At 43.1% G+C, this 15,284-nt stretch overlaps 1 protein-coding gene across 1 annotated transcript in view; it reads right to left on the reverse strand.

Moving 5' to 3' along the window:
• PRPF31 (pre-mRNA processing factor 31) overlaps positions 1 to 15,284 on the reverse strand; it is a 518,214-nt gene that overhangs the window by 392,795 nt on the left and 110,135 nt on the right. Inside the window, exon 6 of the mRNA XM_044087556.1 lies at positions 6 to 51. Coding sequence (XP_043943491.1) covers positions 6 to 51 — 46 coding nt within the window. The remainder of the gene's footprint in view (positions 1 to 5; positions 52 to 15,284) is intronic.

Here is a 15,284-nt window from a genome sequence, read left to right on the forward strand (position 1 = left end):
CTGTTGCAGATTTTCATTGTTCTTGCACTTGTCTAAACTATTACCCAACTCCTGTAAATCAACAAAAGTAAACAAATTAACTTCCACAAACAAACAATGAAAAACTTTCACCATTAATTCATTCACAATTGCACAATATTCAGTTACGTGGGTCAGCTCTACTGATGTACAGTAATCTAGCCCTGACGACAGGCCAGGTGATCAGAGTGCAATTAAAGGCTCAGGCAACTGAAGTAGCTGGTGCAGGGAAGGACAGGAATGACAAGTCTTTACCTGGTCACCTTTCCATGTCGGAAGGGTAGTAAATATGAGTATGTGCTCAGTGCTAAATATCACTCTTGGGGACATTGCAGGATCTACAAGGGCATCACAGAAGGAAACGTGACGGTACGTCACAAAGGCCCATTGCACAGCCTTCCGCTCAGACACTACAAATATGCGTGCACTGGACATGTATGACTTGAGAATAAATCCAAATCATTTGGTGTAGATGACAGCTCCACACTCTGGTTCACTCAACTCTCACCCCCAGGGAACAAACAGACTGAAGGCTTCTTGCGTAGGGGAAAAACAATTTTACAGGGTACTCAAAGGGAGGTCTAAACGGTCATCAGAGAGATCAGCAATAAAGTGTCACTTAAAAATTAGACTCCTGAAATGTTAGGGAGAGAAAAACAATCTTGAACTTCCATTTAAGTTGTACTAAGAAATGAGTAAATTAAAGAGGGAGATGATGCATCCTGTACCTAAACACACAGAATAGCAAATATACAAAAAAACACTGAAGTCATGAAAAAGTTGCTGCTTGCAGGTGTAATAGAAAAAGGACAGACTATAAACATCAATAACCCAGGTTTCACAGTGGACTTTGATGCTGACAGCACAGGCACGAGGTTGAAACAAGTGCACAGAACAACTTGCTTCCTGTCAAGAATGAAGCAATGGTGGTGCTATGGCTAGAAGTGTACCAGTACAACAGCCAAGTGCTGGGGGTTGGGGGAACAGCATTTGGCCTAAATGCGCATTTGTTTAAGGTCACTGTAATGGGAGTTTACCTTTGCTCCAAGCAGAAAACAGACAAGTCTAGCAGTGTGGGAATTTAGTCCACAGAAAAAGCCACAATTTAGAAAAAAAAGTGTGCAGATCACTTTGCCTGCAGTCAGCTCAGATGGTATGTCTTTCTAGGGATGTCATGGATACTGGCCAGGTGTGATAAAAATACACAAAGAAGGTAAAAGTGAGGTGACAAGTCACAAATGAGAAAGTGTGTTAGGAATGAATAAATCATGGTATTAGAGGAATCCAACAATTCATACTGGAAATAATAAAAAGCAGCTCCACTTTTCTAGTAAATGGTGGGAAAGGCAGGAGGATTTATCTTATCAATTAAGAATGCCATCATTTCTGTAACATTCTTGGAGAAACATGTGAACTTTTGTCAATGCTGCAAATCCTCCTGTTATTACTCAGTTATAAGAAAGAAATATTTCTATGTATTACTCAGGACAATGTTTAAAACAATCAAGGCATTAAATCCAATGCTTTATCTGGAAAGGAGTATTGACAGACTGTTTTTGAGATCAGTGTCCTTTGTTTCTTGTTTAACATAGTAATTTCAAAAGACACCTTGGGCAGGTTATGTCCAGAACAAATGCAAGGATATTATCAGGATTCTGAATTCCAAGGATAGGAATTGAAGTTTGACTGAATTACTTCCCTTTTACTTTAACTAGCTTGACTTTAAAAGTTTGAACTTATTTTTTTTTTTTTGAAAATCAGACTACTGCCTCAGTCATTCAGACACCTCGGATACCAACCGACATAGCTTCCTCTCAGGCCATTCTCACTTTACCAAATGTATTAAACCTCCATGTAAGCCTTACTGACAGTACAGATACAAGACTACCTGCTGATATCTTTTGTCTGGATTTAACCAAGGCATTCTACTAAAAGTTGACAAGTTTTGCTTGTCAATGAACATTAACTCATTTACAACAAACTGGATTTACAGCAGGAGATGTCAGGTCAGAGTTACTGGGGCAGAAGACTGCTTCTGAAGGGTTAAATGGGTAGCATTCCTATTTAGTTTGTTTACACCAACCTTTCCTACAAGTCATTATGTTTGGATTAGTCATGGTGCTGATGACACTAAGGTAGCACATTGCATAAAAGCAGCTCTGAGCAGGAAAAGCTACAAAGATTATCTGAATGAACTTCATCTATGGTCAGCAAAAAAACAAACAATGTGCACCTTAATACAGGAAAATTGTAGAGTGCTTCACTTTGGTATGGCCAAAAATAAATATCCAAATTCCTTAAAATAATAACCATTACCAGGCTCAGAGAGTTAATGACCTGAGAGCTATTACAGACTAATATTTCAAAATACAAGTTAAAGCTGTCACTGTCAAGAATAAGTGTGTTATAATGAAAGATCCTTTACACATCACTAGAAATCATGACAAGATAAAGATTCCGTAAGAGAAGACCTGACCTGGGCTACATAATTAGTCAGGTGGGTTTGTGTGTGTATTTACAATCATTACCGATAAGAAGGAAGGATTCAAAGGACACCAATAAGAAGGAAGGATTCAAAGGACACAAAGACAGATAACTAGGGTAGACATTTTAAGTAAAAGGGCAATGGGATACCTCCATTTTTTTCCCCAATTTACTATAGACTACCAAGAGGAGACACGATAACGATACACATTTTTAAACTGAATTAATGGCATCAAATGTTCAAATAACTTATCTCTTAGCAACTGGAAAAATGAGGAACAAGTACTTTGTGGAATTAGCCACCTCCCTTTCAAAGATAAAAAAATATATTCTGTACAGCTGGCTGAATCTGAAATTTTCTGCCAACCACAGTAAGACTCTCAACAAGTTCACCCACCTGCTAAGTGAATCTGGATAAGTGGTTTGAGCACAAACTGTATGAATTCTGTCATACCTTTGACAAACTCTTCAATAATCTCTATTCAGTTTTTTTTTGTTAAAAAAGAAAAAAAAAACACCTTTATTGAATATTCACTTGTGACAGGCAAATTTACATTCATGCAAAAGTAATCAAACTGTATTAAATTAACATCAAATATTATACTTCGCATATACTGCTAATCATATAACCTAAGCAACATTACATAAATTATTCCATTCCTGCTCCCCTCTTTTTTTAGCAAGAAACATTTTTATTAAATCATAACATATGACATAAGCAATCATACATTTATATAAATGAAAACAAACCAGACAAAATCCTAGATGCAAGCATTTTACATCACTTATCTACCCAATCATTTTCAGTCAAACATTACATAGCTCATGTAAGCCCTGCCTTGTTTTAAACCTCATTCCTCCCCTTTTATGTATTGCTCCCACAATTCCCATTTTTTCCTATGTAGTTTGCTTCTACCCTTTTCTACACATCTCAGTTCCAGTTGCTTTCTGATACTATATTCACTACTTCGCATATAGCTGATTTAGATTTTGATTTCCATTTTCTAGTAATTGCTTTTTTGGCAGCCACCATAATTAAACACAGCAAGGCCTTTACCATGTCTAGGTAATTCAAATACTGTATCACAGCTCAGAAAAATCATCTCTCTCATCACAACAATCTGCCCACCCAGCATCTCAGACAGTGCATCCTGCAAGGAATCCTTAAAGTCCACCAATCCACCTGACTCACAGAAAATATGTTCCAAGTACCTCTTTCTTCCCCATCGCACCTCCCCAGAGGAAAAAATATTCAAATTTTGAGCTGGTCTACCAACTACAATGAATGGAGTTTGTGGCTTATGACAGGAAACTAATGTATTTTCTCAAAATGAAACCTGCCAAACGTAAGACACCTTAAACAGCCATTTTAGTGTGTTTTCATTCAGTTAAAAGTATATGCAGTAATGTAACTTTTAAATGGCAGTGAGCATCCCCCCCCCCCCACCTCAGTCCAGTTAGGCTTACAACGTTGACACAGTACAACCTCAGAGAATACTAAACGGCATTTCTTCTCTTGCTTGCGTCTGTGACTGCACAGCTACTGAGTGGTTTAAAGTACCAAGGATTTTAGGGGTGCAGACCCTCACAACAGGGGAGGGTGCAGGGGGGCTTGCCCCACCGCTCCAAAATAGGATTCAGCAAAATGTTACTGTTTCTTACTTTAAAGGTTGTTCGCATTTGGAAACAAATTTACATGTTATGTAAATGAGCTGGTCCTTGCAGCTATGAAACCACAGCATATGTGGCTAGGAATGGTAAGAGACTTCAAGGATTCAGTAAAGTACAGTTGTGTACACCTACCATAAATGTAGATGTTAGAGTGTCTTCACTGTTGCAATCATAACTATAGGGTGCTCCTGCCGGCAGGCAGCCCGAGGTCGGCCAGAATCCCAAAGTCTGGGTCCGGCGTCGGCTGTACAAGCTAGTACCCTGACGTCAATACGCTCTGGTACATAGCCCTCAGCCGACGTCATCTTCTCCAGCCTTTCTTGCCCTAGATGTCAGAAGTCCCCAATAAATCAAAAATGAATCCAACAAGGAAACAGAAATACACCACAAAAGAGTAAAAGAGAGGAAAGGAGGGAGGGAAACACCGACTGCAACAGTGAAGACACTCGAACATCTACATTTATGGTAGGTGTACACAACTGTACTATGTTCTTCGTGTTTCACTGTTGCAGTCATAACTGTAGGGTGGAATCCCAAAGCAGTGAAAAAGGGGAGGAGGCTTAGACAGAAGAAGGGGCAGCAAGAAGACCCTGCAAAACAGCAGAGGCAAAGCCTGCCCTGGTCTTAGAATACAGAGGGAGATTGTAGTGCTTGGAAAAAGTATGCACAGAACTCCAAGTGGCAGCTTCCAAGATATCCTTCGTAGGAACTCCTCTGAGGAAAGCTGTAGAAGTGGCAGCTGCTCTAGTAGAATGACTTCTCACAGTACCTGGAAACTGTTTCCCATGATGAGTGTAACAAAATCTGATTCCATAAGCAATCCATTTGGAAATTGTTTGTTTTGAAATAGGTTTTCCAAGAGAACTGGAGGCAAAAGAAACAAACAATTGATTAGATTTTCTGAACTCTTTAGTCTTGTCCAGGTAAAATCGTAACTGTCTGTGCACATCCAATGAATGCAAAATCCTTTCCCCTTTATTTTGAGGATTAGGAAAGAAAGTAGGAAGGTGAATTGTCTGATTTAAAGCCACTTTCGAAATCACCTTAGGCATGAAAGAAGGATTGGTCCTCAAGGATACTCTGTCCTGGTGGAAAATAAGGTATGGTTCCACAGCCATGAGAGCTTGCAACTCTGAGACCCTTCTGGCAGAAGTCAATGCTAACAAAAGAACTATCTTCCAAGATAAAAACTTAATATCTGAAGATGCAGCAGGCTCAAAAGGAGGCAAGGTAAGTTTTTCTAAAACATAATTAAGATCCCAAGCAGGAACAGGAGGGGTCCTGGGAGGCCGCAAATTCTTAGCCCCTCTCAAGAATTGTCTCACCAAAGGATGAGAAAAAACAGGAGGATCAGAATTGAAATGGGCAGAAATAGCCGAAACATGAATCTTAATGGAAGAAAAGGAAAGTCCTTTAGACAAAAGATCCGAAAGGTAAAGCAAAATAGAATAGAGATCAGGCACCAGAGGGTCCGAGCCTCGGTCCTGCATCCAAATACAAAACCTCTTCCATTTAGAGGCATAGGATTTCCTAGTACTAGGCCGTCTAGCTTCCAGAAGAACATCCAAAACTTGTTTGGGAAGACTAGAAGAAATCAAATTCCTTTGAAGAGCCAAGCTGCCAGGCAAAGGGTCTTGAGATTGGAATGTAGTAACTGACCCTGATGCTGGGACAGAAGAGAAGGGTTCAGAGGGAGAATCCAAGGAGGCTCCAAGAACAGGTGCTTTAAAGTTGGATACCAAAACTGTCGAGGCCAATTTGGAGCAATCAAGATAAGGAACTTGGACTTGTCCTGTTTTATCTTCAGTAATACCCAAGGTAGTAGAGGAAGAGGAGGGAAGGCATATCCCGAAAGGCTTCTCCAGCTGAAGGACAGGGCATCCACTTTCCAAGCTGTTTTGTGGAAGGACCTGGTGCAAAAGCGAGGCAGCTGATGATTGAGGTGGGATGCAAACAGATCTATCTGGGGACATCCCCAAACTGCAGTTATCCTGTTGAATAAGTTGGTGTCTAACATCCATTCGTGAGGATCTGAAATGTTTCTGCTCAGGCTGTCTGCTAAGAGATTCTGTTCTCCTGGAATGAATTGAGCCTGGAGATGTAGATTCAGATTTAGAACAGTGTCCCATAAAGCCATAGCTAGTCTGCAAAGGGGGTACGAATGAGAACCCCCCTGCTTGTTTATGAACCACATGACTGTGGTGTTGTCTGTGCGAATTAGCAGAGGCCCTGGTTGCAAAAAGTTCTTGAAGGCTAGAAGAGCATTTTGAACTGCCAACATTTCCTTCAGATTGATGTGCCAGTAAAGATGGTCCTTTGCCCAGGTTCCCTGCTGGCAATTGTCTAGAAAGTGTGCTCCCCAAGCATAATCCGAGGCGTCCGTGGTTATGATTTGAGAAGGTTGAGGTAAACTAAAAGGCTTTCCTTCGTTTAAAGCACACACCCTGGACCACCAGAGGAATTCCTTCCGGAGGCAGGGGATCAGAAGAATCAGAATGTCCAGGTCGTGGTAATGCTGTGACCATACACTTTTCAGATACCATTGAAGCTTTCTCATATGAAGCCTTGCATTTGGAATCAACAGAATGCAGGAAGCCATGTAGCCCAGAGCCTGCAGGAATTTCCTTGCAGTGAGCTGAGATAGAGTTGCCAAGGTGTTGAAAATTGAAGCCAGCCGTGTTTGTTTTTCTGGAGTGAGGAAGGCCCTTTTGTAAGGTTGTATTTAAGAGGGTTCCCAAGAATACCATTTGTTGAGAAGGGATCAAATGTGACTTTTTTGTGTTCACTGAGAATCCCAGTAGGAGGAGAAGACGTTGAACAAATTCCAGATGTTGAAGTAGAAGATCCTTGCTGTCTGCCTGAATAAGGCAGTCGTCCAAATAAGGGTAAATCTGAATCCCCTGAAGTCTGCAATAAGCCACTACTGGTGCCAGGCACTTGGTAAAGACTCTGGGCGCAGTAGATAAACCAAAAGGGCAGTACAGAGAATTGAAAGTGTCTCGAACCTGCCTTGAATCTGAGGAATTTCCTGCGTTCCTGCCTGATGGGAATGTGTAAATAGGCTTCCTTTAAGTCCAATGTCACCATCCAGGCGTCCTGAGAGAGCATTGGAATTAGTTGCTGCAGAGTAAGCATCTTGAATTTTGGAATTTCCAAAAAGGTGTTTAACACCGAAAGGTCCAGAATAGGTCTCCATGAGCTTTGTTTTCTTGGAACCAGAAACAGTCTTGAATAAAAACCTTTTCCCATCTCTGAGAGTGGAACAGACTCTATGGCTCTCATGGCCAGAAGAGCATCCACTTGATTTAAGGCCTCTGACCATTGATGTTTTGGCAGATCTGGCCAACCGTAAGCCCTTGGCAGAGTATGAAAGTGGAATTTGTAGCCTTTTAAAATCACGTCCAATACCCATCTGTCTTGGGTAATACGAGTCCAATTTCTGTAAAAAAGAGACAGTTTTCCTCCGAGAGGGGCATCCAGGTGAAGGGGTCCTGTAGCCCAACCGAGAGAGTCATTGAGTTTGCTTTCTTTGAGATTGGGATCTGTCTTCTCCCCTTCTAGGTGAAGAAGCAGTCTATTGTCTAGATCTGTAAGAGGCCTGAGCTTGACCACGACCTCTGGAGCATCTATATCTTCCCCTTTGAGGCCTGTCAGACATGGGAAAGGACCAATTTTTGGACGGCCAATTCCTGGAAAATCTAGGAGGCTGAACTTGCAAAAAATCTTTTACAGTTTGCATAGATTTTGCCTTTTCTTCCATCTTTTTAATAACCTCCTCAGCCTTAGATCCAAAAAGAACATCATGTTGAACAGGGGCATCCAATAACTTAGCCTTAACCTGTTCAGGTAAACTTTGTTCACGAAGCCAGGCATGTCTCCTGATAACAGTACCAGAGGCTGCAGCCCTGCAAGAAGCATCCAAAGCATCAAAACCACAATGCAAACTATGTTTGTTCACTTGTTCAGTTGCATGCAATACATCCTGAAGTTCCTTATCCTCTGCACATGCAGGAAGGGAAGCAAGCTTTTGCTTTAAAACAGACAAAAGAAATTGCTGATACTTAAACATATGAAACTGGCAATTTAAAGCCCTTACAGACAGGGTAGCAGAAGTATAAACCTTTTTTCCCCACCTGTCTAAAGCACGAGAATCCTTCTCAGAGGGAATAGGATTTTTAGAAGTAGCAACTTTAGCAGCCTTAGAGCCCTGAGAAAAAGTTTCAGGATCCGCAGAAGGGTTCTTAAATAAGAATAAATGAGAGTCAGGAACCCTGTAAAATCTATCCGGCTTAGAAGGAGCAGGAGGCATGGAATCAGGATTCAAATTAGCCTCAGAAAAAGCATCATCCACAATGTCAAGAACAGGAGGGATAGCTAAAGGCCTATGCTGAGGAAGAAGAAGGAATTCTCTAAGCCTCTTCTTGGAAGCAGAATACTCCTGACCTTCCCAATGAAAATGTTCCCTCATCTCATGCAAGGTTTCCCCAAAGAAATCTTCAGGCGGAGGCAGAGGGCAAGGAGTCCTCAGCATCCGAATCCTCATAAGGAGGGAAAGAATATTCCTGATCAGAGGAAGAGACAGAAGATACAGAAGCCTGGTCAGAGGAATCCAGAGGAACATCCTGTCGAGGCCTTTTCTCAGGTGGGGGGGTGAGAACCCCTAATCACTGTAAGCAAATCTTCAGCCATCTTTAATAATTGCTTCTGTGTCCTGGGAGTAGATTCAGTAGTAGCTTGAGCAGGAACTTTAGACTTAACAGGAGTCTTTGTCTTTGCCTTTGAAATAGTGATGTGAGTAGGCCTGAAAACCCCCTCAGAAGCCGGTACCTGCACAGCGGTTCCGGACCCATCTGAGGGCGGCGTCGAAGGTCCTGCAGCAGTTAAAATAGTAGGCCTTGATGGCTCCCCATGGGAGTCCGTATCGGCCATCGGTTCAGAAGTGGCGGACGACAGGGGCTGCAAAAGCGCCTCACTGACACCCGAACCGGACGCTGGCTCCAGCTGCAACGAGTCCTGTTTGGACCTCGGAGGCCTGTCTTTGTCTTTGCGCTTCTTTTGAATTCCGGTAGTGTCCGACGACATTCTATAATTGAAGCGTCTGCCAAAATAATTTAGAGCCCAGTCGTACCTGCGCTTGATAGTACGAGAATTGAACCTGGCACAGAACCGACAACAAGAAACGTCGTGGTCAGGGCCTAAGCAAGGTAGACAGTAAGAGTGGAAATCTTTATGAGGCATTTGTTTCCCACACGTTATACAATTATTAACTTTTTCTGACATCGGAGGAACAAGAAAAAGATTCCCCAACGGGGTACTTAGCTTTGAGAAGAGAAGTAAGAACTTCGGACCGACAACAACAAAATACGCTGTTCAAAAATCGCCAACCAACGACTTGCGAGCTGCTTTCCACCGCACGGCAAGAAAGACTGGAGAAGATGGCGTCGGCTGAGGGCTATGTACCAGAGCGTATTGACGTCAGGGTACTAGCTTGTACAGCTGACGCCGGACCCAGACTTTGGGATTCTGGCCGACCTCGGGCTGCTTGCCGGCAGGAGCACCCTACAGTTATGACTGCAACAGTGAAACACTTAGAACATCTGCATAAATCATGAGCATTTATAAATTTAAAATAAATTCACACTAGACTTACCCGAGGCATACTGACAAGTTGGGAATACAAATTTTTTTCTGTTATTTTTGCCTCTGGGCCCATCTCATTTGCTCACTCAACTGAGTGCAGTGAGATCATATTCTGATTTCAGGCACTCCTACTGTGTACAGAGAGAGCATCTGGGAAATAGAAAAAAAAATTAAGCTTATTTCCTGCCTTTCTTGTTAAGTGGTACAGACTATTTGTAGGCTTCTGAGCCCCCAAGCCCTTCTGTGTTTGGGGGAAGCCTTCTAGCTTGTTTTTTTTTTCTTATAACTAGCCAGTTTTCTAGTTTCAGCACTCAAATCTGTTTCTTTGATCTCAGCACTTGTTCAGAAAAAAAAAAATTTTTTTTTCATCTGCTTTTACTGTACTTGTGTTTTTACCTACTTCTTTTTACTTTTGCATCATCTTAAAATACTCAATTGTATTTATTACTGCTTGGTGTAACTCATTCTAAGCCTTTTGGTTTAAACACTTGGGCTTCGGACCAGTTAGTTGTTTTGCACTGAGAGGGTTTGTGGTCTGCACTGTTGTGGCAGAACAGGTAGCTTACATCCTTCTAGGTTGAGAACTGCTGATTGAGGGCTCAGTGTCTTGTTATTCTAAAAGTGTATTAATTCTGGTTTAAGCACTTGGGCTTTCAAGCCAGTTATTTTACATTAAGAGGGTTCGTGGTCTGCACTCTTGTGGGAGGAGAGGCTGGACTCTGCCCTTCTGAGCTGGGAATTTCTGGTTAAAGGCTTATAGTGCATGCATATCTGAACTGTTTCTTACTGAAGTTGGTGCGCCTTGTTTGCTGTTGCATAGACTGGATTCGGGCCTGCTGGATCTAGCTTTGTTTGTGTAACTTGAGCACTAATCCAGACATTCTCTAAAGTATTCAGTGGTATTTATTACTGCTTGGTTGTAACTTGATTAAAGTGTAGCTATCATTCAAGTCTTTTGGATTAAGCACTTGAGCTTCAGACCAGTTGTTTTACATTAGGAAGGTTTGTGGCAAGCACTGTGGTGGCAGGACAGGTAGCTTTCATCCTTCTAAATTGGGAACTGCTGATTGAGAGCCCAGTGTCCAAGTGTATTAGTTCTGGCTTAGGCACTTGGGCTTCAGGCCAGTTATTTTACATTAAGAAGGTTCGTGGTCTGCACTCTTGTGGGAGAAGAGGCTGGACTCTGCCCTTCTGAGCTGGGAATTTCTGGTTAAAGGTTTATAGTGCCTGAATATTTGAACTGTATCTTACTGAAATTGGTTCACCTTGTTTGCTCTAGCATAGACTAGATCCAGGCCTGCTGAATCTAGCTTTGTTTATATGCTTGTTGTTTGTTTGCTTGTTATTTCCTGGAAGCTAATTCCACCTAATACGCAACTTCTCAGCTTCTGTGGATCACTAGTGATATCTGCATTGCTTACTGTACTTATTTCCTTGTTTCACTTGAAAGAAAGTTACTGTTTGTCGTTTTGCATTTAGTTACTTGTAACACATTGCACTCAAGTTACCTGGCACTTGCTCACTAAAGCAATTATATAAGTCAGCACTAAAAATTAAAAGCACTACACCCTCACTCCCCACTGGCCCTTGTTTTCAATTAAGGAATTCCCAATATTATTCTAGCATGTCCAAAGGTCAGTTGTCAATCTTCTCTCCGGTCCAGCTGGTGAATCTGGGAATCTTGAGGCAATGTTATAACTGCCTCATGTACACAGACAACCCTCTCCTCCTCCCACATAACACAAATACTTGCGAGATGCAACTATTTAGCCAAACTGGAGGCTGAGCTCTCTCAACTCAGGACTGGCAAGACCAGACAGGAGGAGAAGGCAACTACACACACCACAAAACCAGCCTCACATAATGCTACCACTCCACTGAATCAAACACATAAACACACAAAGACATACTCGGGCTCTGAGTAAAATTTACCTAAACAGCAGAGGCCTCCAAAGCAGACACCCAAACAACTGCTACCTCAGGACACCCCACAAGCAACACATAAACCACAAAAGCAGTGTGCAAAGCAGTCACAGCCCTTAAGGCCAAATACAACACCAAACATACTTGTCATAGGTGACTCCATAGTCAGACACACTGACGTCCCACTCACCAGGCTGAACAAGGAGAGGGTCACAGTAAGCTGCCTATCGGGCTAGAATCCACCACATAACACAAGCACTCGGGTCACTCCATGGCAAGTACAAATATGACACAGTCATTGTCCATGCTGGTGTGAACGACCTGAGGCACCTCCCTGGACTACATGAAAGAGACATAGAGGAGCTCTCTGATTATGTAGCCCAGGCAGGTATGACCCTAACCCTGAGCAGTATCCTTCCTTCACCAACAATGATGCCACAATATAGAGACAAGATGATCAGCTTTAACAATTGGCTTAATGTCTGGTGTCATTCAAAGGGGATCCAGTGTCTGTCTGCCTGGGATGACATGCTTGACAAGCCACGCTTCAAGGGACGGCTTGCACCTGTCACCCTGGGATTCGGATATTGGCTAAGGCTCTTGCCACCCCATAGTGCCTTTTTAGGCAAGGCTCAAATTCTAAACCTACCACCCTAGAAAACAAAATGGGAAGAAACTGAGGGTAATGCTGCTCAATGCCAGAAGTCTAAATCTCAAAATGCACGCACTCGAGGCCCTGCTCAGTATGGAGAACATCGATGTCTGTGCTGTAACTGAAACCTGGTTCAAGGCTCCTGAGAGCACCCGGCACTATTAGGTTTTACCTCATATCATGCGTTCCCCAAAACCGGACCACACCACAAAGGAGGGTGTATCCATATTCATAAAGGATACCCACACCTCCAGGTTGGTGGCAAGCACGGCTTCGAAACCATCCAGGTGCAACTAACCATAGGCAAAACTGCTCTACAAATTGTAGCATGCTACAGGCCACCCTCTCAAACTCAGGAACCCCACACAGCCTTCCTGAAGACACTGGAGGGTATAAATGTATCTCAATCACCATCATATTGGGTGACTTCAACTACCGAATATAGACTGGGAACATTACTCAAGCCCTAACTTTCTAGCCCAACGGTTCCTGGAGTTCATAAATTCAAATGCCATGGAACAGCTAGTCACTGTTCCCACGAGAGGAGAAAATATACTAGATCTCATTGTCACAAACATGGGGACAAAATGCTCCACAACGGAAGTATATCCCTCATTGGTGAGATCTGATCATAAACTAATCTCACTGGAAATCCACATCCCGCCCCCACCCCAAACAAAAAAGACCAAAGTGAAGAACTTCTCTAAAGCAAACTTCACACTACTCAAGACTGGTGTGGTATCCTTCAAGGCCCCTGAGCCAGTGGAAACCACAACCCAAGCTGCGGAAGCCCTTACAAATGCCTTCTATGAACACCTCCAGGACTGCATGGATCAGGCAATCCCAAATAAAACCAAGACTCTTTCCACAAAGGGCAAGCGTCCAGTCTGGTGGACCCGAGCCATTAACAAACTTTACAATAAGAGGAGAAAGCTATTACATGATAGAACAAAATCCATAAAAGGGAAGTCACCCTGATCATGATTAGTAAAAAAAGACGAGCACTCATAAAATCAACTAAGGCGAATGTTGAGAGAAGAATTGCCAGGGAGTCAAAGGACAATCATAAGGCCTTTTTCAGCTATGTTAGGAACCTGGGTGGAAACTCCCAGATATGCTCAGAATTAGTCCAAAATGATACAAAAATCACTGAACCCACAGACATTGCCAACATACTGGCAGACAGGTTCAGTGCAAACTTCACCCCTCTCCCCTAAAGGAGAGATAACTATCCCAGCCGAGTGTAGCCTCCCGGACATCTCAAATGCGCAGGTGAAAGCTGCTCTCTCTAAAGCTAAAAACACAGCATCAATGGGACCGGCTGGTGTCCCCGGCTGTGTGCTACACGAGCTAAATGAGGAATTAAACCCGCACATAAGGCAGCTGTTTAATCTCAGCCTTACCACAGGATACGTGCCCAAGGAGTGGCGTACGGCAACTGTTGACCCACTCCACAAAGGCGGCGCCTCTACGGACCCTGGTAATTACCGCCCCATAAGCTTAACAAGTCTAGTCTGCAAAGCTATGGAGAGGATCATAATGGAGCTCATAAACAAAGATATAGGGGACTTGCAGACATTCAGTGTCACTGCTTGACAGAGGCACAGCAAAATGATAGGCATAGTTTTTATTCAAACTAAAGGGGTGGCAAAAGCCACATAACTATGGGCTAGGCTTATAAATGCCCTTGGGCAGATAGCCTAGTATGAACCTATGGACCCGACCCAGTTTGGCTTTGTCAAGGGAAGATCATGCCTTTTGAACTTGGTCGACTTCTTCGAAACAGTCACCAAGGCCATTGATGAGGGAAAGGCAGTCCATACAGCCTACCTTGACCTTGCAAAGGCTTTCGACACAATACCCCACTCGGGTATTGTAGAAAAACTTACCAGCTTAAATGTAAACCCATATGTCACAAGATGGGTTGCAAACTGGCTTAAGGACAGAACCCACAGGGTTAGAGTTGCTGGCGCTGTGTCAGACTCCAAGCCGGTCACAAGTGGTGTCCCACAGGGTCCTTGGCCCCTATTGTTTGGCATCTACTTCTCAGAAGTACAGGCCAACATAGGAGGACTTTGCTGACAAAGTTTGCAGACGACTGCAAACTGGCCATAGTGGAAAGTGCATCAGACACGGATATCCTTCAGAAGGGACTCACGGAAACAGATAGCTGGTGCCAGAGCCATGGCCTGAAGTTAAACGCCAAAAATGTATAGTCATACCCTTCGGGAAAAACAAGGTAACCCCAAGCTACCATATAGGTGGCAATCCACTAAGCACAGAAGAGGTTATCAGGGACCTGGGGACCCAGGTTGACAGTGGCCTTTCTTTGACACTCACATTGCTAAAGTGGTTAGAAAGACCTTCTACATTGCCCACCTGATCATGAAGGGATTCACATCCAGATCTAGTGAGGTCATTGTTCCCCTGTACTCTTCACTTATCAGACCAATGATAGAGTACAATGCCCCATTCGGGATGTATCTCACCCGACATCTGCAGCAATTGGAGAGACCCCAAAGTTCCTCACCAAAAGGATAAAGGGACTCCAAAATCTGTCATATGCTGCCAGATTGAAGAAACTCCAGCTCTATTCAGTCGCATACCGTCTGCTCAGAGGTGACATGTGCCCGACATACAAGGCCATGTCCAACCCGGAATTAATTGACATGCTCCACCTCAAAAAATCCAAATCCACCAAAACCACTAGAGCAAGCGACTTAAACCTTAACGGATATAAATAGGGACGTGCTGGAGGGATAGATTTATCACTCAGAGACTCCCTATGCTGTGGAATAAAAATCCCGGTCCATGTGAGGCAGAGCACCTCGCTGACTCTGTTCAAGAGAAATCTAGACCTGTGGATGGGAGATGGTAGGTTTTTTGAAACACTTAA

This window comes from Protopterus annectens, chromosome 1.part1, assembly GCF_019279795.1.
Source record: "Protopterus annectens isolate FY-2018-M chromosome 1.part1, PAN1.0, whole genome shotgun sequence".
NCBI lineage: Eukaryota > Metazoa > Chordata > Ceratodontiformes > Protopteridae > Protopterus > Protopterus annectens.